At 42.1% G+C, this 27924-nt stretch overlaps 2 protein-coding genes across 2 annotated transcripts; both read right to left on the bottom strand.

The window, feature by feature from the left end:
* Window positions 1-476: 476 nt before the first annotated feature.
* Window positions 477-4727, bottom strand: rab1ba (zRAB1B, member RAS oncogene family a). Its single transcript, XM_048237024.1, has 4 exons — window positions 4418-4727; window positions 2534-2606; window positions 1940-2035; window positions 477-662 (listed from the first exon to the last, which is right to left on the bottom strand). Exons 1-4 carry the CDS (start codon window positions 4429-4431, stop codon window positions 477-479), a joined length of 369 nt encoding a protein of 122 aa, XP_048092981.1. The 5' UTR covers window positions 4432-4727.
* A 4831-nt stretch (window positions 4728-9558) lies between these two features.
* si:ch73-40a2.1 (tyrosine-protein kinase receptor TYRO3) lies at window positions 9559-25754 on the bottom strand. Its single transcript, XM_048236177.1, has 15 exons — window positions 25092-25754; window positions 24609-24670; window positions 23869-24502; window positions 23331-23486; window positions 22720-23037; window positions 21825-22002; window positions 20799-20914; window positions 20255-20359; window positions 19772-19852; window positions 19374-19466; window positions 18976-19097; window positions 18550-18659; window positions 17996-18155; window positions 17201-17337; window positions 9559-10461 (listed from the first exon to the last, which is right to left on the bottom strand). Exons 1-15 carry the CDS (start codon window positions 25189-25191, stop codon window positions 10128-10130), a joined length of 2706 nt encoding a protein of 901 aa, XP_048092134.1. The 5' UTR covers window positions 25192-25754; the 3' UTR covers window positions 9559-10127.
* Between the last annotated feature and the right edge of the window lie 2170 nt (window positions 25755-27924).

The following is a 27924-nucleotide window of genomic DNA, read 5'->3' as shown; positions in this document are numbered from 1 at the left end:
TCCGTCCGTCCGTCCGTCCGTCCGTCCGTCCGTCCGTCCGTCCGTCCGTCCGTCCGTCCGTCCGTCCGTCCGTCCGTCCGTCCGTCCGTCCGTCCGTCCGTCCGTCCGTCCGTCCGTCCGTCCGTCCGTCCGTCCGTCCGTCCGTCCGTCCGTCCGTCCGTCCGTCCGTCCGTCCGTCCGTCCGTCCGTCCGTCCGTCCGTCCGTCCGTCCGTCCGTCCGTCCGTCCGTCCGTCCGTCCGTCCGTCCGTCCGTCCGTCCAGCTCAGGACTGATAGATTCACACCGACTCCCAAGTCAGTTCTGAGGCCCGTAAATAATGACCCAATGAATCTTCCATCTGAGGCCTCTAAATTATTTATATAAATGTGTTCTCCACATTCCTTGCGGTCATTATCCTCTTCATCATCTTTTTCATCATCATTCTCCTCATCATCGCCCGTCACTGAACAAGCTGAGTCATAGAGGGCTGTCTGTTGCTAAGCAACACTGAGGATTCCACGAGCCCCCGGCCCAGAGCACCCCGCAAATCCCCCCAGTTCCCTTGCGTCTGTCACGTGATCACCCACCTGATCTGTGACATCATAGACGACAATGATGCCGTGGGCTCCGCGGTAGTAGCTGGAGGTGATGGTGCGGAATCGCTCCTGGCCTGCAGTATCCCACTAGAGGAGGAGGTAGAGGGAGGTGGAGAGGGAAAGGAGGAGACAGAAAAATGTGTTTGAGAATAAGAAACTCAGCTGTCACAGTGTGCTGCGCTGAGTTAAAAACAGTAGGACTTCTTCATAAGGTGCACTGCAGACTCCAAAACAATACTAATACTAGTAGTAGTGCCATCATCACTGCCACTAAGTAAATCCTCCAACCATTGCAAATGACTGTCTGTGACTATGCTGAGGTGTTGTACTGTACAGATAACTGTTGCTCTGGCTCATGTCTGTACACATGGCCACCCTCCTGCTGTGTCCACACGTCATTCTGATTGACCAAAGAAACATGTCACTTCCACTTGGAGCCGCATGGCGAGTCCCCTCATCGCTTCTAGAATCTCAACTTAAGGGGCTGCTCCAGTGAGTCACTCCTCGTAGGAGCCTAGCGCTAACTAGGAGTTTCCATGGCAACTGGAGCACACTATTAGTGGGGAATCTAAGCTGACACACCTGTCATTACAGATGAGAACTCTTTACTGAGTTTTTTTTTTGTGCCCAAGTCAGGACTACTACATTAGCAATGTTGCTTTATTCTCTCCCACTGCCAAATAAGAGACACTCCTTTTCTAGAAACTTCTGGTTTTGATATAAGGTCCTTGATACCTCTACCGCCAGCCTCAGAAGTTCGTTGAATTTTTGTACTCTTGCATTGTCTGGCTATGAAAAATAAATTATTGAAATTTAATCCACCATTACACAAATGCAGCAGCGAAAACTTGATACAAACCTGCTGTTTCTAGGCTACACAACTAGAGAAAGTACGCAACTACAGAGCAGCGCTCAAATAGCCCAAGGGTGAGGTGTTCAACAAACAAGGCCACCTGACCACACCAACGTCCTCTCTTTACTTATGTGCACCAAACATCCCTCAACTGTGTGTGTCTGTGTGTGTCGCCAATGCAGTTATTTGAATGAAAGATAGACATAGTTTTCTGCTGTATTCAATATTACATTAATTAAATAAATTTATACCTGCCCACCTGGGTCAGCCAAAACAACCCACAACTATCTCAGTAATTGACAGGTAACACTTTCTTAAGGCTGGGCCACATAACTCTACTGGGTGAACTGTACATGCAACATCATAATACAAACATTTATGGTGGTAGGATTAACCTGTGCATTACCTAAACAAAATGTTTTGCGTTTTTTTCCTTCTCATCAAACAGTAAGAAACAAAAGGTCTATGAAGGAAGCTGAGAGTGAGGGTCATTCTAGAACATTCTACTCACAATCTGTAGCTTGATGGTCTTGCCGTCCAGCTCTATGGTGCGGATTTTAAAGTCGACTCCAATGGTGCTGATATAGCTCTCTGTATAAGTGTCATCCTGCAAAAAAAACAAACAAGAAAGTTGAAGACTTTGAAGAGGCAAAACAAGGTTCAGGTTCTCTGCAATTTCCCTGCACAGTAATTTGCCTTGTACATGCTAGAATCCAAAGTGACAATACAGGGAATGCATACACTTTGGCTACACCCACTCTTTCAAATTGCATTCAGTTCAGTAAACAACTATAGCCTAGGACTGATGCATAAGGAGGCTCAGGCTACATGGGTCTATGACCAAATCAGCAGAGCTAAGGTCATACAGTTAGAGCTAAATGCTAACTATACAGGCAAAATAAGACTTAAATCTGATTTTATTTCCCAAGTATGATCAAACATACATTTGCTGTTGTTGGTGTAGATTTTAAGATGTAAAGCTTTGTGTAAACAGTCCTGAGCAAGTCTAGTTACAATGCTAACTACTAACAGGATGTGATGTGCAAATCATATACAAATGATGGCCCACGGAATCAACAGTAGTCCAGGCATGTAACATACTCACAGCAAATCGCAACAAAAGGCAAGATTTCCCAACACCAGAGTCGCCAATAAGGAGGAGTTTGAACAGGTAGTCACTGGAAAACAAGACAAGACACAAATCAAGTGAAATGAAGAGTTGTCACTTCTCAAGTCACTGTTCAAGCTCCACCGCTTTTATGATGAGAAGGGCTTGGTTAAGGTGGACATATCCACAGGCTGAAAACTTTTCCAATCAGTGAAGTAGGGACTGTTCTGGTACTCTGATGATTACATGTATTGCAACATACTGCAACAGTAAACCACACTACATTGTACATATACAACTAAGAGCGCCCTTGCCAAACAGGTTCGCAAAACACCATTGCAGATTATCGTTTGGATTATCTTGTTATAACATTATAGTCATGAACAGCATCATTTATGCCAGTTCAGCTGTCAACAAGATTTTCAACAGCACCCTGATCGAGGCCAAAAGCCAGGTTCAGATCACATCACCAGTCACAACAATTGCCAAAGCATCAGGTTAACAAACACGTTTCCATCCAAATGCTGTGGTCGTCCTTGTAAGCGTATGAGTAACCCGGCAAACCTTTCCAAAACATGTACACAAGTATCACATGTACACAACCTGCACCTTTCACTAGCAAGTGTGTCGCAATCAACAGTCTATTCCTGACAGCAATCACCTTCTTGCCTAGATAAGTTGAACAACATGGCAATATTGCGTCACATGTAAAGTCAGTAACTGGGGCCTACTTTAGCTAGCAAAGTATATAGCATGCTCTTCTAAAACACAGCTCTATCCATAAGTAAGTTGGCTAGATAAGGACTGGTTACAAAAGTATTAGCTGGCTAACAACAATGGATAACGGTACTCAAAACATCAAAACACTGTGTGGTCAATGTTTGGACAATTACGTTCACATTAAACATCCTGCCTGTCTCCAACCATTAACTCTACCTATGCGGATTCAGAAATAAATACTAATGTTATTATATCCAATCACCTTTCAATTAAGTAACACTAACCCGGAACCTTAACTAACGTTAGCTACTAGCATTCCTTGAAGTATCAGCGTACAAGTCAACATTAGCCAAGGTAACGTTAGCTATAAGTACATTCATAATATCAAAATAGCACATTTGTATGCAATTACCTACGGTATGTATTAATGTATAATATAACAAAACCCTCTGTTGTATACTGGATACGCAACTTCAATAATGTGACGTTTACAAGTCCACGTCCTCTTTCGTTCTTTGACCGGAATCTGGTAGAAGCTAGCTAAAGATTCTTCGGTAGCTGCGGTAACTTCATGTTAGTTTGTAACGTTAGCCTGCTAATTGTAACGTTAACCATTAACGCAGTCAGGTACTACCAACGTAGTTTTACTGACTGCAACTTTACCGTTAATTTACAACTCAACACAGATAACAATCGCAAGAAAACATCTTTATGTCATTGAAAATAAATGCATCCATTTTCCAAGTTGGACAACGACGATATTATTCCCGTCTACTAGCCAAGTTATCTAGCTAACGTCAACAAAAAAGGTTTTTACAAACGTAGCTAACAGTTTACCTCAGCAACTTATAGTGTAACCACTGAGATCTTATGGGGTTTCGAGGGTTAGCCAACATTACAATGCATCTTGCTAGCCAGTGCAAGAGTGGGAAGCCAGAGAGCAACTGATTTCAACGTTAGCTTGCTAACATTTGCTGACTATTAGCTAATAAGCTAACTGACGTTACCCTAGCGGCTAGCAAGTTAGCTGTGCTTCCTAATGGTAGCGCCCCAATGAAAAGGCAGCTGCAATCGCAAAAATACAAGACAAAAAAACTCAATATGACCTTTTCCACGACACAGAGTGTGACAGTATACTGCACACCGCTATGGTTTACTTACTATTCGGGATTCATGGTGTAACTGAGGGCCGGGCTGTTTTCTGTCGATTTGACACTGTTCCTTCCTCCTCTCGAGCTCCGCTTTGAGGCAAAAGAATGACTTGTGAGTCTGAATTCTCCGAGGCACTTGTTAAGATTCTTTTTGACCTGTCGGTGGCAAGCTCACTTATTTAAAGTCCTAAAAGTGTCGTTCTGTCGGTTTTATTTGACGGTCATTCCTGGATATTCCAATATCAGTACGTTATTTTCCCAGCTATTCTTTCTTTCTGTCCTATCCTCTCGCTCGAAGTACAAGATGGCTGCGCAGGTGCGGCAGTGACATCAGATGACGTGGCATACGGACACAGATTCCATAAAAAATATGACATAGCTTAAACCCGCAGACTACAAACGCCAGTTCTGTGGTAGTACAGTTCAGCGGAAGGCCAAAGTAGTCAAAAGTGATCCTGAATAATTCTACCAGGCACCTAAATGAGTACCTACACGTTTCTTTCTCAGAATTCTATTGAATTCTATATAAGCCTAGTTCTATATAAGCCTACTTCTACTGGGCTGTAGACTTTACACTATTTTTGCATATTTCAGCACAGTTCAGTCACTGTTCTATGTAAATCCAGTGTCCAACCATTTTGTATGCTGACAGTGGTACAGTTACAGTAATATAGGCTAAAGGTAGCCTACAGTAGTTTTCAGAATGGGACATCATAGTCTAGGCTAATTGTGGTCACATGCCACAGGTGTGTGCATGCAGGTTTGGTGATTGTAGGCTAAGTAAATTCATCCATGTTTAGTAAATGCAAAGGAAAATGTAGGGAATTGTCTGTTTTGAATGAATTACAAACATGATGGAACTTATGCATATAGTCGATGGATGGAAAATGTAAAAATTACCCTACAAGGTTTATTTAGGCTACATCGTAGTAGTTCAACAGAACATTAAAATTAAATCAGAGCTCTAGTGCTCTGTCAGAAAAGCATTTGAGTAAAAAAGATTATTTCATATACATGTGCAATACACACTTTGTGGTCACTAAGAAATTTCCTGGGAAAAGCTCATTCATTGGCTTTTAAAATAACAGCAAATCAAATATACAGTGTAGACATCATGTTGTAAATAAATATTATTGCAGGAAATGGCTGATTTTGTAATGCAATATCTACATCAGTGCACAGAGACTCTTTATCAGCAACCACCCATCTTGTGCTCCAATGGCACATCGCGGTTGCTAAACTGAGTTTGTCATTTTGAAGGCTAAGTGATAATAATGATTATGCTTGCACAGCTTAAAACTGCTGCCCTAATTAAAGAATCAATACAACTGGCCTTCTTTTAGTCAGGTAGAACCCCAGAATAGGTGTGACATAAGGTACTAATGCAATTTTTTGCATAAATTGATGGGTAAGGGGGTGTAGACTCAGAATCTGACGGCACCCTTGAGCATTTTTTTTAAATGACACAATCTTTCTCAAATTCTCAAACAGAATTCAATGATGTCAATAAAAACATGCTAAAAATGATTTCAAGTGCCTCCAGAGAACATAATAACTGTAAAGCCTGGTAAGGCACACCGCTGAAATGGTAGGCTGAGCAGCAAATTGTATCAACCCTCAACAATTAATCAAATAGACAAAGTTAAAAGGAACAAAGTAGAACTTTCTCACAGATTCTGAAAGCAACTATATACAGAACATGTTGCCAGGCTGGCCTTGTACAGATCACAAACATCAAATGTCCAAAAAACAATAATTCAATCAGACATTTCTCCCTCGCTGTCATCAGTATCCTCCACTGAAAGTGTAGCCATCTTTGAATTTTTATTTGCACACTGTTCACCACCTTTGCAATGGCAGTAGGTGGTGCATGGTAGTCCATCTGACTGACAGCTGCAAGGGGCCCTGGAGCATGCTGGCACTGCCTTGCATCCACAAGCAACAAGCTGTAGATCTGTTTTGGGTGCAATGTCAGTGTTGCCATGAACAGGCACAGGAATTCCATCCTCTATTTTCCAACCAAACAGGGATACATCATCAGTACACACTGGAGGTGTTTTTTTTGTCAGCAGCTCTCCACAGTAGGACTTGCAGCCGTGCACGCTTGATGTGTTCCGCTGCATATTCTCTTGTTGGAGGAAGACTCTTTATTTTAGGAGGGTCTCTTTTCTTGGTGAATAGCATGTATCTCAAGTTACTGAGGCTTTCAACAGTCTTTCCATAGTAGAGGCAAGAAAGGAAATCCATTCCTGCCTTCATGCTCATCAGCTTCTACAGTACACCTGTAAAATGTTTCAAATCAAGATTCCTCTCGAGCATCAAATTGATTGCTGAGGTTTTCCCTTTGCCATATGGATATGACACACTGTCATAACCAAACAATGCATGAACAGCCAACAAACATTTGTCTAATTTTGCAGCCATAGCATTAATGTCAATTACTTTGGGCCTTCATGGCCTACTGGTTAGGGAATCGGACTTGTGACTGAAGGGTGGCCAGTACGATCCCCGACTGGTAGGAAAAATGTGGGTGGGGGGAGTGACTTAACAGCGCTCCCCCACATCCATGTGAGGTTCCCACATCCGGATGAGGTGCCCTTGAGCCCTGCTCCCCGGATCAAGGGCTGCCCACTGCTCCGGGTGTGTATACTATGTTCACTGCTCAAGGGTGTGTGTGTGTTTGAAAGGGTGTACACTGTTTGTGTGGGTGTGTTGTACACTACCCCCAAATGGGTAAAATGCAGAGCACAAATTCCTTGTATCGGTGGGGTCAGCCCTATGTTCCCACATTTCTAGGGTTAAGGTTAGGCCTGAGGTTAGGGTTAGGGGACATAGGGCTGTGGGAACACAGGCATGCTCCCGTACTGGTAAATGTAAGTATACTTGGGCAGCCGTGGCCTACTGGTTAGGGCTTCGGCGATCTCCGACCAATAGCAGAAATGTTGGGGGGGTGGAGGAGTGGTTGAAGAGCACTGCTCTCCCATGTCCACAACCACGGTTGAATTGCCATTGAGCAAGGCACCTGACCCCTATTGTAGCAAGTCCACTCACTGCTCCACGTTAATGTGTGCTTCACCTCATGTCGTGTGTGCTCGTGCTTCATCTCACTGTGTGCACTAATTCACGGATGGGATAAATACAGAGACCAAATTCGCAAGTATACTTGGGATATAAACCTGATTTACATTTGTTGTTATATTTGTTGTTGTAATTCTAAATGATTCGTGTCATTCCTTGCAATACTGGAAGAAATAATTTTCTTGATTCTGTCCTCTCTTCCTGTAATCAACTTTGCAGTTTTCTCTGTAATTAAGGGGGCAAATTCAAGCACTATTATAGTTAATGTGCTGACTAACTGGCAAGTACCTCATAACTCAGACTAGTTTGTAGTCCTGAGGGGTATTCCAGAAAGCAGGTTTACTGGCTTAACTGGGTATGTAAACCCAGAGTAAACGGTAAACCTGGGATTTCAGTTCCAGAAAGCTCAAAAATGATCAGGCTATGTAAGTAACTATGGTAACATAGGCTCTGAACTTAACCTGGTAGGGGGTAGGTTTTGTTCAGGTTATGTTCAATTATGTTCGGTTATTTCAGTGCATGTTCAACCTATTTTTACACTTGTCACACAATGACGTTTCATTTTGAAGAAGGTCTGATTGACAAAGAAGCACAAAATCATGTAATATTTATCCGTGGAATTAGCCGTGAGAGGGCGATAAGACCACGACATCACATGATAACCCATCTTTTCTTTCTTTTCCAAACGAGTTTTTCAAGAGCGCTAGAGTTTTTCCGCTGAATCCTAAATTTGGCTACTTGAAAAGCATTCTCGACTCGACATTCTCGACTCTAGGCTACGCATGGATTAGAATAGAATAAAAAAAATCTTAGCTAGCCAACACCATAGTGGACATTTGCCTTTGGCTCACAAGACATCGGATGGACAAAAAACATCTCAGACACACTGAAGATATAATTACAGTGCAGTAGGCTACAAAAAAGGGAAAACATAGAAAATGAATAAATAAGTTATATACTACATAGGCCTAACAGCTCAGCCAGGTATGCGTGTTGTCACTAGTTTGGTTAAGAATGCTGATGGAATTTGGGATAAAATAGTTTTTCAATAGGCTACACTTTTTGCCTCTCTCCAAACTATGTGCATCGATTATCGCTCTCCGACTGGGAGTTTTTGTAACGTTAGTGTTGGATACGCAGAGCATATCGGCAAACTGTCGGTCGGTGCGTAAAGTTTGTCTTGTGCAACTTCATTCGTTTTCCTGGACACAAACCCACGAGGATCATTAAAGTGTGTGTTCACCAACTGGCAGGTCAGCATCACTAATTCAATTTTCCAAATATGCACCGAGATGTGTCCAATAGGCTACCCATGCCTTCCGACATTCTTCACCCTTTCGATGATGGAGCGCAAAAGTTTAACTTGGCCCACAGAACCGCGTTAAAATAGAAAATTACATTTGGATTCTCAAAGAATTCTATGGCCCACTCAATCTGTGACAAGGTAGGCTAGTTTAAGAAAGCATCATTCAAAGCAGTCAATACATTAGGCTACGTGATGTCCATTGAATTATTTAATTGTGCTTTTGACATTAAACGGGATTTCCTAAACGTACGCATTTACACGGTCAGTTAGGCTATTCTCTGCCAAGCAAGGTCTCGGAGGCAGACGCTTAAGTAGGCTATTGCTTTTTTTTTAGTTATTACAGTTCTCTCCTCGAGGAGAACTTTGCTACCCCGCCTTAGAAAAATATACGGTGCTCTTCGTTTCGCCGGTTTTACTCATGGTTTCGACTCTCAATAGATGATGCCTTTATAAGTTCGCCGTGAACGCGCACAACTCTAGGTTATCTAACACAGGGTTAATTGAACTAACTGATAACCGGTGTTTTGGAACCGACAGCTCAGGTTTAGTCGCCACAGGTTCAGACAACCCAGAGGTTAAGTTTTATCTCAGTGTTTGTTAAACCTCCTTTCTGGAATACCCCTCTGAACTGTGGTGTCTGTTTTTAAAGCATTAAAAAAATGTTACGATGAAAAATATTGTTGTCTGTAATTCTGGGGAGAAATCCAAGGACACTTATAATTAATGTGTTAACTACCTAGGAAGAATCATGAGTTGAGTATCTGGAGCATCGGCTATTGTGGGTTTGATTAGTCACAAAATGGTCAGAAACAACAACAAAAAACATTCTTCTAAAATCTGTTGCTGTTCTGAGAAATGGCCTAGACTGAAGATCTCATGCAATGCTGTGTACTACTATACCTCTTTTACAGAAGGGCATAAACTCATCAAATATCACAAATAACATGTGTATGGTCTTTGGTGGTGCTAAAGTTGGAAATTTGTACAGGATCACATAATCTTGAGGGAATAAGGCAATCACTCCAGTTTGCAAGTGTGCAACACTATGCCACACCCTGTGGACAACACCTGTTTGGAGCTGGTTTTATCCAAAAAGAAGGCAGTGGCCCAAATCACAGCTCCCACCATAGGGATGTAACAGAGCAGGTATTCTGACTATAATGGAGTGGAATGGAAATGGCTAAGTGACCCCAAACTTTTGAAAGGCAATATACCGCTCTCTTTTCTCTCACCTCCCCTTTCTAACACATGGATGTACATTCATACAAACAAATATACAAGAACACAGACCCTGAGTATTCCCACCCTGAAGAAGTCCAAAGCTGCTAGTGCAGAGTTAGTCCTTTGGCCCATGAGCTGAACCACACTTAACAAACAACAAATATCCCTCGTCGTCTTTCCCGCCACCCCCCTCTTGCTCTGTCCCGTGTGGAAGAAGGTACGGTTCTGGCAGGTAAATGTTGCCCTCAGCAGCTTCCTCCAAATCGGTGTCCGCTCCGGATGCACCCCCCTGAATGGCAGCTTCCAGGCCCTGGTTGATGTAGTGGGCCTCCTTGCTGGCCTCCAGGGGTGGGAGCTCGGACAGAAGGCCTTTGAGTTGCATACCAAGCTCTGCAAAGCCAGGCCTCTGTGCTGGGTCACTCTTCCAGCAGCTCTGCATCACCTCATATCTAAGAGAGAGAGAGAGAGAGAGAGAGAGAGAGAGAGTCAAAGAGCAATGGCAGGGAAGTGGGGTGAGTTAGAGTTAGAACAGGAGGAAAGAGAATTTGGAAGATAAAAATATGACTTTTCTATGAAGAGATGAGGAAGAGGTCAAGGAGTGTTGGTTGTTTAAAGGAACTGTATGTAAGATTGTGGCCAAAACTGGTACTACAATCACTTTCAATTACTGTAGAGCGGTGTATCCCCTCCCCCTCCCCTCTGACTGGCAGAGCTGGCAACCCGGATGCCAAAACACTACTGACTTTGTGATTAGTAGATAGGTGGAGGGTGACTCATCAGGCCAAAACACGACAACATCAACATCAGTTGAGGGCTGCAACTTCACTTTTTAAATGACAATATCCTGGCCGGACTACTGTTGTCAGTGATATAAGTATTTGAAATGAACATGATTTCTTAATGTCTAGTGACATATCTGGGCCATTTTATGATTAAGTGAAATACATTTCTTACATACGGTTCCTTTAAGGCTTTCATCGCAACGATGACAACAGGGGTGATGAGTTTGTGAGGGGAAAAACATTGGTTTATTATCAACATTATTACCAGCAAACAAAATAGGTCAAATTAACAGTAAATTAGCTTGTCTACTACTCTTTTTATAACGATTTGACTGGTTTGGATAATGAAGGTTGATCTAGCATGATTTGTAACAGGCCTTTGAAATGAGTCTTATTAGCAGCTGAGCTCATTAGAATTCACATCCTGTTTTCCAAGATTCACATGTGCAGTTGAGGTCTGCAGTGCGCAGGCAGTCTCCCTGTCCTGCACATCCATAGACTTCCCCTCAATGCCGAACTTCATTTTCTATGTGCGGCCCCTTTCACTATGCACTTTAAAATTGATATTGAGAAGTATAGCGTACTGCAACCTTCTTCATTCTCAAATTAGCGAGCAGAGATCATCAAAGAGTCCCCTCAGACCCATCTCTGATGAATAAGCCCTTCTGTTTTGGTCTGAGTCAGAGCTCCTATGCTTTATGCATGCCAGAAGAGCTCACATTGATTCAATTAGGTGAGCCACAGAAGGCAGCCAACAAGCCTTGCCAACGAATACTTGGACGAGTATCGAGAACATGCTACGTCCATCTTCAGCTACTCCACAGATATGAGACAGCCGACGACGATGCAAGGGAGGATTTTCCTTCTCGCAATATAATTTGTCAAAGAGATAATTTGATTTGCTCATGGACAGCTTCCCACACTCAACATCCAGACATGTAGATTCAGTGATACTACTTGACACAAGGTAACTCAAAGCACAGTCACACAACATCTATTATGACTTTGTTTGCTGTCTGGTGAAACTAAGCCAGTGGTCCCCAAACTTTTTCTTCCGAGGGCCAGCTCACTATGCCTGGCTCTAAGAGAGGGCCAGAGACTCGGAGTATATCAGTAACCATAAATAGCTTAGCGCTGTGAACAAAGGCAGTCTACCTTAGTTGAATATTCTATTACATTTAATCTATAGGCTATTGCAATTTAATACCATTGTTATCTGTGTTTATATTGCCATCATGCCATATCAGTGTAAAATGTAGCTCAAATGAAATAATACTAATAATAGCATTCTCAAAACTATAAGCAGGAAGTCCCAAAAGTATATTTTGAAATCTGAACTTTGCATACACAGCTCAAGTTGTGAACAAGCAATATCCTACAAATAATTTAAAGTTCTCAAACTATGAGTTTTATGAAGTGGTGGCAGAAACATCTGAAACTAGATGTACCGCATAGCGGTACAAAATATGACCGCCGCTCAGTCCTGTACATCCGTTCCGCGAAAATAAATCACACTTCAATTTGTCTCCATATTTTACTCCATCCCCCACTCTTGAAACTTTTGTGTATGCTTGTTTGGCATGCCTGAGTGTGTGTGTGCGGCTGCACAGAAAGTACCCTACTGGTGCTGAAAAGGTGAATAGATTGTAGAATAGCCAAAGAAGATGTAGAATTGTTATAAAACCTTTAAAATCTCTAAACAATCACAAGTAGGGCAGTTCATCACAGTTCATCCATTGCAACTGGATTGATGAAAGGTCACTTACACCTGTAGGCTACATTGTATTTGGGAAAAGCAAAAGGTATCAGCATAATGTTATTTATTTATTTATTTTTATGTATTTTTTAAACAAAACATCTCTGTCAGTTCCATGCCGTTTTCAACAGCTATCAAAAACAAAGGTCATTTTTGGATGGATGGATTTTTTGTGAATGTTTCTTCTTCTACATAAGATTTTAGTCATCTTTAGTTCATGTAAATTTTTATTGTCAATGCACAAATTAAGTAACAGTAGTCTGAAACGTTATTGTTAATGCACAAATTAAGTAACAGTAGCCTAGTCTGAAACGAAGTGCTGTTTTACATCTAACCAGTGGTGCAAATAACTGACATGTCCAAATGGGCCTTGATGAAATGCGCCGCTAGACTGTTCATACACATTTTAACGGGCCAAAGTTGAAGAGCTTTTGTCCGTTATTGTTAGTGCAAATATAGGCTGATTCATGTTCCCTTGCATTGTTTAACTGAGGTCCATGGCTAGTCTGGCTTTCATCAGACCAAGCTCAATCTTTTAAGAAATCAAAAATAAATAGCGAAGTAGATCAGGCTGGGTTCACCCAGCCTAGTCCATAGGCACCGATATTGTTTAATGTTCGATTGAGATATACACGCTCTGGCTATTCTAAATGCAAAATGCATCAGGGAGTTATGACAAACGGTAACTAACAAACTAGATCCTAATAGAAAGTTGTTAGCTTCCCTAAGCTACAGGTAGGATTATAAGGTAGGCCTATTGACAACATAAATTGTCAATAGGCTATCCTGGCTTACACAAATAAAATCTCCTTTGAAACCAATGGCTTACGCCTTTACAGTATCAAGCCGGACTTAAACTGTCATATCGTGGCTTAAAAGTTGTAATAACATTCACGCAGCTCCATGAGTCAAGGAAAGCTTAAATGAAGTAGCCACTTCTAAATGGGACCTACTACACAGTAGCTTAAGGTGTTTTGCTAAAACAGCCATAATGAAATGAAGGTGTCATTGTTTGGATACTTTCACACACACATGCTTTTTAATTTCACAGACTACAACTACCAAGCTGTAATCAAAGCACATCGATTCCCTCTCACACCCCTGCACGACTTAAAACAAAATAAACAGGCTGCCTCAGTCTCACGCATGTATAGGCAAAACTGCATCAGACCGGTGTAACGTTGGTAAATCTTCCATTGCACAGAATGATTTTGTAGCACGTGCAATAAATGACAGTCGAAAGATACAAACAGTGCTGCTATACATTTGCTTTAGTATAACCGTGATTTATAGTTTTCTACAAATGCAATAAATCAAATGCCTCCATCACTCAACCAACGCTTAACGGTAACATTACCTAGGTCCTTATTGATATTACAAGATTAACGTATCTGCAGTAAAAAACCAAGCATGTCCGATAAACATCCTCAGATTTATTTCGCTTCAAGAAGAAATGGGAATTACACTTCATGTGAACATCGCCCTATCCTTATTAGATGTTTCATGTAAATTACAGTCCTTGTATGAAGGCCCATTGTTTTTCCAACCCCTTTAACTTCCAACAAAATTACGCCTCACTGCAACGATGCGCCATCTAGTGGACAAACGACTACTTCGCCAATACTGAAAATGCAGCCATGATGATGATGATGAATATTTATTTTGGCTTTCTTTTAATCCTACTGATTTTCATTTTTACCGGGGGCAAATCACAAATGAGTGATTATGAGTCAGGTTTATGTGGGCCCTTGAGACCAACATACCATAAAAGATTCACAGAGAACTGTGTCTGCCCTACCCTCCTTTCGGGGTCCAGTCCAGCTGGGGCTGCAGATGAAAACGAAAAATGACGGTTCCATGCTATCCATATGGGGTACATGCTCACCAAGTTTTGTGTACCCGGTCTTTCAGTGTCCGGGAATCCTTGTTGGTGTACGCCACTAAATGTACACATAAATTATTTTATTGTAAGGCCCCCCATGAACGAAAGTACACAAAACTTGGCATGCATTCAGAGGGTGTCATAATGATCCTACACTTTTAATTTTGTGCAGTTTTGACCTTGTCAGCCAGAGATATTGAGATGAAAAACACCTAATTTTATGCTTTTAATTTTTTTAACTAGGTGGCGCTATACATGAAATAAGTGGTAATGGGATGGGTTGACATGCCCCTTAAGACCAACATACAAAAAAAGGTGGACCTCCTAGGCCCTACGGTTCTCGAGATATTCACAGAAAACTGTCTCCGGCCACCTACAGGCCAGTTGGTGTATAGTAACATAAATTAATTTATTGTGTGGCCCCCATGAACGGAATTCCACAAAACTTGGCGTGCATACAGAGGGTGTCATAATGATCCTACACTTCCAATTTCGTGCAGTTTTGACTATGTTAGGTCACAGATACCTTCAATTACACCACCTCATTTTTACTTTTTTTGTTTAACTAGGTGGCGCTATACATGAAATGAGTGGTTATGGAATGCGTTGACATGGCCCCTTGAGATCAACATACAAAAAATAATGGTCCTCCTAAACCTTACGGTTCTCGAGATATTCACAGAAAACTGTGTCTGCCCTACCCTCCTTTCGGGGTGCAGTCCAGCTGGGGGCTACAGATCAAAACGAAAAACGATGGTTCCATGCTATCCATATGGGGTTACATGCCCACCAAGTTTTGTCTACCCCGGTCTTTCAGTGTCCCGGGAATCATTGACGGAAATTTGGACATGCGAAAAAAGAAAAAAAAAAAAAAAAAAAAAAAAAAAAAAAAAAAAAAAGAAAAAAAAAAAAAAAAAAAATCTGACTAAAAGTTATATGACCGCCGTTTTATGAAGTGGTGGCGGTCATAATGACCACCATTCTAATTTTCACTCACCTGATGAGAACTTTGTGAACTCTGTATGAACATTTGAACGAGTGAATAAAAAATATAAATAATTATACCAGGAAGTTCCAGAATTATGACTTGAATAGAAGTTAGTTAGTTATTAACAATTAATTGATACATTTTTAGAATACTATAACCTGACCCTAGCCAGATGAATTTCGCTCCGCCTAGCTCCACTCATCCATCTGGAACCGATCCACTGAAGTGTTCAAAAAATGCTTGCATATGATTGAATAAGCCACTTGTCCGTCATCTATTGACGTGCTACTTCAACCACTCACATCGAAGCCACGCTAATAACAGTGTCACAGTCGCTTCACGCTTATGTCACATCTATGAAACTCCGCCCTCGGCCCTGATTGGCTGAACCATAAAGTCGGTTGCAGAAATCACTCTCAATGGAAGAGGTCCCAGATGGATGTGAGTGAAGCTAGGCGGAGCTAAGCGGAACGAAATTCATCTGGCTAGGGTCAGGTTAGGCTTACTATACATTTCATTCCGTTTTCGATGGCAAACGTGAAACAGCGCCAAAACAACCACCAGTGGACAAAAAGAGTATTACATGTGTACTGTTAAGACCCGCCATAGAGAATGAATGGGGGAAATTACGGAGGTTATAGTTTGACGATGTCGTACTCCCGTACTGGCTGGATCCTATATACCACGGACATGTTTTGGGGGGCCACCTAAAATGAGGTGGCGGGCCGTATCCGGGCCGCGGGCCGTAGTTTGGGGACCACTGAACTAAGCCATGACCTTGACATGGATAGACTTAGAAAAACGTTAATATCCTCTGAGAGCCATTGTGGTACAGAACAGAGCACAGACACATAAAAGCACATCAAATAAACTGAAACAACAATAATCTATATCGTCTACAGCAACAGACACCATTCTCAAATACCATCACAGTCCAGGCAGACATTTGATAACTATGCCTGAACGTGTAGACCATTACATGCACACCAATATGGACACCACAACAACCACAATACATCTATAACTAACCCATAACATCTTGTTTCATTGAGTTCTTGCCATGGAAATAAATGAGTGTTTGTCTAAGTTAGTGTTAATATTGGGGCATCTGTTCCTCTGACCAGAAGGGAGTTGCTGGAGCTATGCTAAGAGTGGACGCGGGAGGATGTGTCCAAGCACACCTTGCCTGTCTTCTCAATCAGTCTGGTCAAGGTGGGACAGGTCAGCCTACTGTTCTCACATCATTTTCCTAAAATTTTAACTACTTTTCCCAATGTTGTACTTGAGAGTGAATTTGGAACATTCATACATGTACCAGCATGCAATATAATGTCAAAGTATATTCTCAAAAGGTTTAGTTTTTTACCAGATGCACTCTGATCCTTGATGACGTGGGTGGACCAGCATCATATGTTAGGTCATAGGTTATATCAGCCTTTTGATTTTTGATAGGTGAGGTCCAAATTGTCATTTAAGTAATTTAGAACTGATGGACGCTTATTGTTTTTGTTATTGTCAGGGTTTATTCTGTACCAGTAACGTGATCAGCATCATACTTGTTTCTACGATGTTTAGTAGTTTGCACAGACTACAGTATGGTGATCTAAAGTTAAAGTTGAAGCTGACTGGCATTTAGCAGATATAACAAATATAATAATTGTAACAAATATAACAACAAGGACCTACAATGGCAGGTTCAGGAATCAAACCTGGACTGAAAAGTGTCACACGTTACTGTTACTCCACCTGGTGAGGTGGGTGGGAAACAAAACAAACTTACAGCGTGCTGTCACAGTCCGCAGGTGGTTTCAGCCTGTGGCTAGCCTCCAGATAAGCCAGGAGGTCATGGTTGTGAACACCGGGGTAGGGCGTCTTCCCCCGGGACATGATCTCCCACATGGTCACCCCAAAGGACCACTGATATGAAGACAAAACCTCTGTTTAGCACACTGTAATGTCAAAGAATGCATGCAATTGGACTTCTGTGAATGGTATTTGTTGTTTTATGTGTAAAAGGGGAGGTAGATATGTAGATAATTTAATTTCAAATGTGAAAGGTAGGTACAGAAATACAAACATTATTTTTGTTTTATATGCTGTATCATGTGTTTTTGATTATGCATTTTCATGAATTGCAGCCACTTCAGGATGTATCAGATAAACTTCCATTTAGACATTTAGACAAATGGTATCACATACTCTCATTCCAATACAATTAAATAAATGTTTGCTCTCTTTCTCTCTCACTGTGTGTGTGTGTGTATGTGTGTGTATGTGTGTGTGTGTGTGTGTGTGTGTGTGTGTACATGTGTCTATGTATACAGCTCTGGAAAAAATGAAGTGACTGACTGACCTATGGTTGCTGAATGACATTCAAATGAGTAGATGGTCACATTCAAAATGAAGAGAACACTGCAAATTTGAATATGACTGAGTGTCAACTCATTCGAATGTCACTCAGCAACCGTAGGATGACATCAGAAAAAATGTGCAGCGGTCTCTTATTTTTTTCCAGAGCTGTATATGGTGTAGATAGACTGTGGAAGCTATAGGACACAAGTTCCGGGCAACTGACCACATCTGTTTTGATGGAGAACATGGACTCAGACAGACTCTCCATGGCCATCCACTTCATAGGCAAACGGATGGCCACTTTCTGCCTGTAGTAGTTGCCACTGTAGACACTCTTGGAGAGGCCAAAGTCCGCCACACGCACATGCAAGTCATCCCCCAACCTGTGACCAGAGGAGGACTTACAGTAAGTAAACCTGACACTATCACTGTATACGCATGTCTTTACGCTGACTGAGCTCCAAAAGCCCCTTTCCAGAAGTGTCACACGCTTTGTTTTCACATCAATATCTTACAATGAATGAATCTTAAAATGGTTTATTATACCGAGCCCTACATATACTACATGCAGCACAGCAAGTATTGACTTCAAAGGTGGTGATGTTTCAAGTTGGCAACGACTGAAGAGGGTCAGCAAAAATTGTCACTGAAACCTCTGAATTAATTAAATTGGGGCCCACCAAAATATTTTTCCTGGAGGCCCAAAATTCCTTAGCGCTCCCCTGCCAACATGGGAGGTAGCTGACATGCAGTTTTGTCGCCACCTCCTGGACTTACATGCAATTGCGTGCAGCCAGGTCCCGATGCAAGAAGCCTTTGGAACTCAGATATTCCATCCCAGCAGCGATGTCAATCATGAAGCGCAGCAGACTCTGATAGGGTACAAACTGGAACAGCGAGCAGAGGAAAGTCAGCAACCAGAGTCATCACAAATGCATCCAAAGTATAAATAGCAATGGTCTCATTTAATGAATTATTCAGAGGAATCTACTCACAGTTTTCACCAGACACATTTTCTCTCGGTTTTATGCATAAATGTGCATACATCATCCATTATACTGTCATTAAAGTTTGTTTGTCACCAATATTTACAACTGTGTGTGTGTGTGTGTGTGTGTGTGTGTGTGTGTGTGTGTGTGTGTGCATGTGTGTGTGTTTGCAGGGAATGGGTAGAGAGAGACAGAAAATGAAATTGTTCTTCACCATGGGAATGTCCCCGTAGCGAGTGGCGATTAGGAAACGCCGCAGGTCTCCATGCCTCAGGAAGGGCAGGATCACCAGAGGCACAGGGATGGAGGAGTCCTGATTATGCTCTAGAGTGACACCTAGAGGACAAACATAAAAGCTACACTTATACTGATGATCAATAAAATCTCACTGCAGACTGTAAATCTGACTCTAAGCTAGACAGATACTTGGAATAGATGGCAATGCCCATAGTGGACAATAAAGTTTGAATAAAGTGGACCATTTCCGTTATATTTACACAGAGTTATTCTCTTATTAATAGCAACATACTGTATTTAGAATTATTGTATAGTTTGAACATGATCTACAGATATCCAAACAAAAATGTTGGAATGAATAGGAGAATGTCTTACCCAGGAGACTGACCACATTTTCATGGTCAAAATGTCTCATGATCTCAGCTTCCTTCAAGAAGGTCTCCAGATCCTCGTGGGAGTGGATACCCGCTAAGAAGGAATAGGGAAGTCTATCATATGTTATGACAGCCTGTAGCCACATGACTGAATACATGTTAATAACAGTATCAGGATTTTTGTTTTACTGAAATCTTCTGCATAATAACCACACTTTCACGCTTGTTTTGTAAAAATGCAGCGCTGATTGTTTACTCTAAGGGCTCTATCTGTACTACTACTTGAATGATTTCCCTCACTTATAAGTCACATCGGATAAGCATCAACTGTATAATTGTAAATGTAAAGTAAATAAAAGTTGGAGGGCCCTCCTTTCTTCAGCTGTACATATTACTGACCTCTCATTGTTTTCACTGCCACCTTCATCTCCACTCCTCCCTGTGGACTGAAGATCCCTTCAAACACAGATCCAAACTCCCCTGGAGGCACACACACAGAGGAGGGGGAGGTAAGAGACACACGTCTAACCGCCAAAGCACAACAAACAGGATGGAGTTGGAGATTACAGAGAAGCATTGGGCCTACTACTGGGCTCTGATGAACATGAGGGAGTGTTTGAGCAGAACAGTTGCTCCTATGCAGTTTTGCTTGTCATTGTGAAGCAAAACTGATACTGTATTAAACTGAAAATATGCCGATCCAAACAAACCATAGCACTGAATTACAAGTAAATACTGTACATACAACAATACTACTGATATATTGCAAAATTTTTACCATCTTCTACACTGGAGCATATTTCAATATCAGGCTAATAGAACTAACTGTCTTTTTCTAGCTGTGCTTTTATATGTGTAGAGTTGTGTGTGACAGTGAATTACCCTTGCCCAGCTCTTTGCCCAGTGTCAGACTAGCCCGGTCCACCAGCACCTCCTTCAGGCTGGACAGGAGCCTCTCATTGAGGCCAGCGAGCACCTGGAGCGGAGCTGAGAGAGCGAGAGAAAACGCAGGGAGGAATGAGATAGAGAGAGTGGAACAGTTAGGTTCATGGAGTGAACACACAGAGGAGGAACAGACATGCTGATGGAATCAAAGTTTGTCAAGGAAAATCAAGAGAAGTGAAACTGCCCATTGTTCATTAGCCTACTCTTAGATGAACAAGATATGACTGGATGTTTGAAAGGGTCGTGTTCTTTATTTTGGCCTTGAGGGGTATGTTAAGGGTGAGGTAATGAGGTGACAGAGCACTGCTGTAGAACAATCAATCAAATAGATCACTTCAAATGGAAGGAAATTATCATTAGCTGCAGGTTAATATCAAAGAAATAGATTTGCAACAGTAAAACACCAGTATAATACATCTCAGTGAAATAAATAATGCTAAAAAAAAAAAATTAATAATAATAATAATTAAAAACTTGCAACCTGGGTAACCTCTTGCACACTCCCCAGTAGGTGGTACTGGATCAGGCTGGGGTTCCACATCTCGTCTGTAAGTCACCACAGGGTGCAAGGGCAACAGAGGCTCCTCCGGTAATGGACTGAACACAGCAAGGCACACCATGAGTACTTAACACTGAACACAGCAAGGCACACCATGAGTACTTAACACTGAACACAGCAAGGCACACCATGAGTACTTAACACACTGGCACACCCTGAGTACTTAACACTGAACACAGCAAGGCACACCATGAGTACTTAACACACTGGCACACCATGAGTACTTAACACAGCAAGGCACAGCATGAGTACTTAACACACTGGCACACCATGAGTACTTAACACTGAACACAGCAAGGCACACCATGAGTACTTAACACTGAACACAGCAAGGCACACCATGAGTACTTAACACAGCAAGGCACACCATGAGTACTTAACACACTGGCACACCATGAGTACTTAACACAGCAAGGCACAGCATGAGTACTTAACACACTGGCACACCATGAGTACTTAACACTGAACACAGCAAGGCACACCATGAGTACTTAACACACTGGCACACCATGAGTACTTAACACAGCAAGGCACAGCATGAGTACTTACCGCACAGCATGAGTACTTAACACAGCAAGGCACAGCATGAGTACTTAACACACTGGCACACCATGAGTACTTAACACACTGAACACAGCAAGGCACACCATGAGTACTTAACACACTGAACACCATGTTCATGTCCATGTCTTCCTGATATGTCTACCTGACTAAACTCATCAGAGGTGCTCTTGCATGACACCTCATTTAGCTGCTCAAAAACATGAAAACAACACTCATTTTAATCCAGTGTGTTTAAAACCAGGATAGCAAGGAAGACATGCAAGCAGGAGAGGACAAGGGATAGGACACAAGTGAAGGATCTCCAGGAGGGCAAATGACAACCACTGGTTTATCATGTCCAGTGGAAACACAGCAGATAGCTATATGGAAAGATATTGATCTTACATGAGCCTCTTGTATTTCCTGCGCAGCAGATAAAACACAGCAGGCACTAGGACCATAAGCAGCACACCTCCACCCAACACACCAACCAGCAGCTGAAGAGATGGAGACCCCTGCTCCACCAGTGCTTTCTCCGGGTCTGGTTCTGAAGGAGTGGCGGGGTTTATGACCGGAACCTTCCCTGTCAATTCAAGATAGACAAGCAGATACACACAATGAATACACACACACACACACACACACACATACACATACCGACATGTCCACACACAAACACATCTCAGGAACAAATATGTGCTATGTCTAAAGTCTTACATTACATCATATGAGGCCACATTACACTTACACATCCACAAATATCTGAACCTAGCGTGAATGTACTGAATCACACACAGAATCTAACAATACACATCAAGCATCACCACTGAGAAATGCAGACGCTGATACGTGGGCATGAAGCTGTGGAGATGCTGCCCACCAAAGTGTTTCCTGTTTGTGACTGCATGAGTCCTGCCCAGACGTTCAGACAGTGGAGTATCCTTATCCTTTAAATCTTCATGTGCACCAAACTGCCTCTCTGGTTTCAGTTTGGATAATGGAATCAAAACATGAGCAGGAAAAGAGTCAGTCACCACACCCGGCTGCAACTGTTCCCTCCGTTTGCGGGGCGTATCCTGCAACAATTAGTCAACAGAGGTGGCCACACCAGGCGCAAGAACGAGGCGTACAGTACACTTCAGTTGGGCATCCTGTGTAGCCCGGCTGTCAGAACCACAACAACCAACAACATCAACAAAGAGCCAGGAGCAGGGGTGGGAGGGCTATTGTCATCCGTCATTAAGAGCCTCCAGACATTACACATGAACAACACAACATGCTAATCCTCCCATGCACTCACATTTGTGGATGGTAGTTGAGGTATGAGCACCGGATCCCACAGCGTTACTGGCCCTAACGACTAGTTTGTAGTCCAGATGGGCCTGAAGTCCCGTAACATTGACCGCAGTGGCCGTCAGGTCAGTGGGCCTGGGGAGGACGCGGGTGGCATTATTGCAGTGGGCCCACTGGTCACTCGTCTCGCTCGCCCTCTGCCAGCACTCTACCGTGTATGTCACTTCCTGTCGGCCGCCCAGGTTGGAGGGCGGTTCCCAGCGTAGAGTTAGGGTGGAGTCATTGAGCTGATGATGCGTCAGGTTAACAGGCTCTGAAGGTGATTCTAGGGGGGGGGGGACACTGGATGTTTATTACATTTTAAACCTTAAAATCTTTAATATTTAAGAAGTGATAACCAAATGCCTTTGTGAATTGTTGGATCAAAAGAGGTTGGTGTTCTTGAAAGTAAGGGAAGTATCTAACATGTAGGGGAAAAGGCAGAAGAGAAGAGTAGAGAAGAGAAGACCATTTTCAAAATGACTACATCCACTGACAAATGAATTAACAAATCTCTCCAGGACTGTACACCATTTCACACAAATCAACAACATTGCATTGAGACACTTATACACTTACTTGTACAGCCAAGGTAAACGGGATCATCTCGCAACTTAGAGTATCCATGGACACAAACACACTGCTGTGCACCCGCCACCTTAGTCTCACTGTTGGGGGGGCACTGGTGGCATCCTCCACTCCCATTGTTTGGCTTGAAAGTGCCAATCCTGCAGACTACAAAAAATATAAATAATAATAGGTCTATGAGAGAGTGAGGAAGAACAATATTTTTTGTTGCAGGAAGTATCTGGTAAACTGTTTGGTTGGTATCAATGCCTCTTTGTCTGTAAAAGAATTTGAAAAAAGTGAGCTCCAACTCTGACCTAATAACAAAGGCCCAGGAAGATGCACACACACAGGCACAGGTTAAATCTGAGCAGAAAACTTTTCTTTTGCCCCCTCAAATTGTAACATCATAAATACATCATGAAATAAAGATGTCATATGGTACACCTGACTATATCAGGTGCGCTATCAGGCGCGGTATATGTGCGCATGAGTGAAGGTGTGGATGTGTGCTCTGTGCAGTAACACGCTAGGTAAGTATCAAGCCCACCTTTACAAGAACCTTGTACCTCCTCGTGACCTGGCGGGCACAGACACATCCCCTGCAACGGTCCCCAGGATCCATCAGCTCCGCAGACGCTTTGAGGAGCAATGTCCTCCACGGAACCACCCGCGCATGTGCCCCTCTGAAGCCCAGACCCGGCTGGTGCCGCCCTGAATTTGGTCAGGTTGCCCTGAAACGTAGGGCACTGCTTATAGTACAGCCTCACAGCGGCGACGAAAACGCAGGGGCCGGAGTAAGAGAAGTCCAGCTGAAAGTCCGACGACACCTCTCCGACGTCTATCCCCTGCACGCTATGAAGGTACTTCTCCATAACCTCCACATCCCTCAAATCGGCGTCCACTGGAAAGCCTTTTGGTGCGCTGAGTTTGGAAATCAACCTTACTCTCCGGGCTGACCTTCTCGACGAGGAAGGGTCCTTTACAGAGATAGTTAAAGGACTTAGAGACTCCGATTCGATCTCCTGTGCAAACTTTATATCCAGTAATACGTTACGAGCATCCTTTTTTGGAATCCAAAAGGTAGTCAAGCGTTTGGTGGTACTGCCTGGGGGAATGTTGGCACAAGCTTGAAAAACTGAGTGATCCGAGTCGGCACCAAGTCTAAACGTAATTTCACTCCACTGAAACAGACAAAAATAATAATTTCATATGACAGAACTACATAATAAAAATATACATAGGCTATATTTAAAAATGGGCTAAGGAGACCAAAATTAAAGGTTTTACAGCTTTATGTGGCGAGGACGTCCATTTCAGATCTGTCTGATGGAGAGAGTTGAAAAGTTCCTCTAGAAAAGTTCAAGTTGGACAGTTAATAATGTCACCCATTTTATTAGAACATGATAAATAATCTGTCTTGACCTTTCAATTATTTGACTGATAATAATTGAGTAGCCTGCTGCGTCTAAACTTATTGGGTGAAATACGGTTACAAATAATCAGAATCTCAAAACTGCTGCTAATTTAGGCTACCCGCTCCAAAAGCGATTTCCTTTAGTTGACTTACTCGACTACAAAACAAAACAAAATAACTGTAGTGTTTATTCAATTATTTGGTTAATTGTCTCCTTTTGTATTTTCCACAAATTATTCCAGCAAGGACCAAATTAATGGTTTAGCAAGTTATTCATAAAAAATACATAGGCTATATTTCACGAGCAAAGTGATAAGAATTTTAGAAACCGGAGGCTTTTATATTCCCCTTCTTACCTTCTATTACCGCCCGAGCTGGCACGATGGAGACGCATATCCAGGTTAAACACGGTATGTAGATTGTCCACATCATTGACATGCGTATTACCGATGCCATTTGTATCCAACAACCTGAGCTGTGTCAGCCAGATAATCACAGGCTTCGTCAGCCTGTTGCGTTCAGCGAGCTAAGCTATCGCATCCAGTCCATTTCAGCATTTTATTTTACGAGTTTTGCATTAATTATGTTAGGCTACATGTATAAGTTTCTAAGAATTAGTCTCATCTCTAACGCTCTTGAGACAAAGTGAATTCAGTCCCCACCCACTTTCGTTCCAATGTTTTGGAATAATAAGGTCAGTGTTATTGCTTCATTCCTTCAAGCAGAGACGACGGAATTCTAATTACCTGCTGCTGTAGGCCTAGCCTTTAAAGAAACCAAATGTTATGTTTAGCACCCTTTCTGAAATTATTGTGAGCGAGTTAATGCAAGTCAACTAATTCTGTGTTTTTTTTTAACTCACCCCTCAGCCTATAGCCTACTTCTTGGCTGTATCATGACGTTAGTCCACGCTATATGTGACTGCATGACCCAAAGAAACCTGACTAGTCACTCTTGGAATGCCACTCCTCTTTGTTGTCAGAAATAGGTTAATGGGTTGGAAGTCCTACATATCAACATCACAGGTGAGTTTACGTTACATTTTGACAGACCAACTGTCAAGTAAAACTCTTGTTAATGATTTATTTGGTCGGAATAGGTTTACATTAGCCTAGCCTACTACTTGTGTCAAAGTCCAAAGCTGTAGACTATCATTCTCCATGCTTATGTTTTATGGACAAATCTACTCAAAGTTATTTATTGTCAACAGCAGTCACACTTGCACCACCAGCACCATGGTCTTCATCACCATTACATCACCACACCTCTGGACCTTTCTTGAAAATGCCAACCTCTCTTACTTCTGTCTTTCTACCATGCAATCACAAAGACCCAGTCATCTCTCAGTCACCATCATCCCCTTCAGAAAACCACATGACAGCAATATGTTGCAATCAGAGGATAAAACAGGAGCATCGACAAAGAGGAAAATGTGTTAAAATAGTTTTGCAACACTTATTTAGCCTATGTATGTTGATCTATTAGTTATCATCATAAAAACAGAAAAAAACACCAAAGTGCTAATAAAGAAAAACAACCCATTAATCACTCAATAATAAATAGACTGAGATATAAATGTACTGTATTCTCTTAGGAAAGGGTGCATCATTGCATTCATCTAACAAACATGTAGGTGTTTGCAATGTTCATTAGTATTAGTATAGTATAGTAATACAACTTCTATGACAGTGTTAGTTATTAAAGAAATGTTGGATCATTAGATGTTGGGTATAAAGCTAAAATTGGTCACCCATTTCTTTATAGACTGTCACATCCCAGAGAGGAGTCTGTCCACTTCTGCTTTCTGAGACGAGTTCCTTAGTCCACTGTGGTGGAACTGGCAAAAGATGCTGACAACATATAGTGGTAAAGTAGAGTATTGTTGCCATGGGAAAGCAGCAGCTGTTTCCTGTGTGATTAATTAACATGGTTCAACAAAATGACTATGAATCTATTCATAGTTTTCTGACGTCTTCAGTCTCACTTCTTGTACTTGAGTTCCTATTTATCCTCTCTTAGCCTATAATACATTGCATAATAATTTCAGCTTGATATTTTCAGAATGTTATATAACACCTTGGCATGAAGGCAAATGTCTGTTTCTTTTTCATCTCATCTCCACCTAGTGTAAACAGGAAATAAACATGAGAGAGCAACCCACTATCAAAATCTAAATAGCATTCTGGTGACAAAAAAACCTGCTGGGAATGTTTTTGTCAGTGAGGTCATGCTTGGGGCGGAATAGTCCAGATGAGCATCCACCACAAACCAACAAAAATGTCAGGGCTCTCAGGAATGAATAAGAGTATGGGAACCTTTCCTGCTTTACATTTCCAGAGCATTGCACTGATTCATAAGCAGAGTTCAGTGTTGCAGGCAACATCTTTGTCAGATGCAACACTCAGGGTGTTCTGAGGGGTAATCGAGAAAGGAGGTTTAACAAACACTGAGATAAAACTTAACCTCTGGGTTGTCTGAACCTGTGGCGACTAAACCCGAGCTGTCGGTTCCAAAACACCGGTTACCGGTTAGTTCAATCAACCCTGTGTTAGATAACCTAGAGTTGTGCGCGTTCACGGCGAATTTATAAAGGCATCATCTATTGAGAGTCTAAATCATGAGTGAAACCGGCGAAAGGAATTGAGCACCGTATTTTTTAGAGGCGGAGTAGTCGAGGCTTACGAGGAGGAGAGAACTGTAGGCTAATAACAAAAAAAGAGCAATACTTAAGCGCCTGCGTCCGAGACCTTGCTTGGCATAGCCTAACTGACCGTGTAAATGCGTATGTTTAAGATAGCCTATTTAATGTCAAAAGAACAATTAAATAATTCACTGGACATCACGTATTGTATTGCCTGCTTTGAATGATGCTTTCTTAAACTAGCCTAGTTGTCACAGATTGAGTGGGCCATAGAATTCTTTGAGAATCCCAAATGTAATTTTCTATTTTAACGCGGGTCCTGCAGCTGTGGGCCAAGTTAAACTTTTGCGCTCCATCTTCTCCACTTCTTTGTCAATCGGACTAGCCTGGCTACAATCGGACCTTTGTCAAAATGAAACGCCATTGCGTTACAAGTGTAAAAATAGCGGCCTGATTGAACATGCACTAAAATAACCGAACATAATTTAACATAACCTGAACAAAACCTACCCCCTACCAGGTTAAGTTCAGAGCTATATGTTACCATA

Source organism: Alosa alosa, chromosome 24 (assembly GCF_017589495.1).
Source record: "Alosa alosa isolate M-15738 ecotype Scorff River chromosome 24, AALO_Geno_1.1, whole genome shotgun sequence".
NCBI lineage: Eukaryota > Metazoa > Chordata > Actinopteri > Clupeiformes > Clupeidae > Alosa > Alosa alosa.
The sequence above is the reverse complement of the archived record's forward strand: the minus strand, read 5'-3'. Positions and strand labels throughout refer to the sequence as shown.

What these genes read in the sequence shown, in the direction of transcription:
- rab1ba (XM_048237024.1), bottom strand. An exon ending in GCCTTTTGTTGCGATTTGCT is followed by an intron (nt 2,036 to 2,533) that starts GTGAGTATGTTA and finishes TTTTTTTTGCAG; the next exon opens with GATGACACTTATACAGAGAG. An exon ending in AGACCATCAAGCTACAGATT is followed by an intron (nt 663 to 1,939) that starts GTGAGTAGAATG and finishes CTCCTCCTCTAG; the next exon opens with TGGGATACTGCAGGCCAGGA.
- si:ch73-40a2.1 (XM_048236177.1), bottom strand. Translation starts at nt 25,191, where the DNA reads ATGGCATCGGTAATACGCATGTCAATGATGTGGACAATCTACATACCG. An exon ending in AGGAAATACAAGAGGCTCAT is followed by an intron (nt 20,915 to 21,824) that starts GTAAGATCAATA and finishes TGCTGTGTTCAG; the next exon opens with TCCATTACCGGAGGAGCCTC. An exon ending in GTGTGCAAGAGGTTACCCAG is followed by an intron (nt 20,360 to 20,798) that starts GTTGCAAGTTTT and finishes TCGCTCTCTCAG; the next exon opens with CTCCGCTCCAGGTGCTCGCT.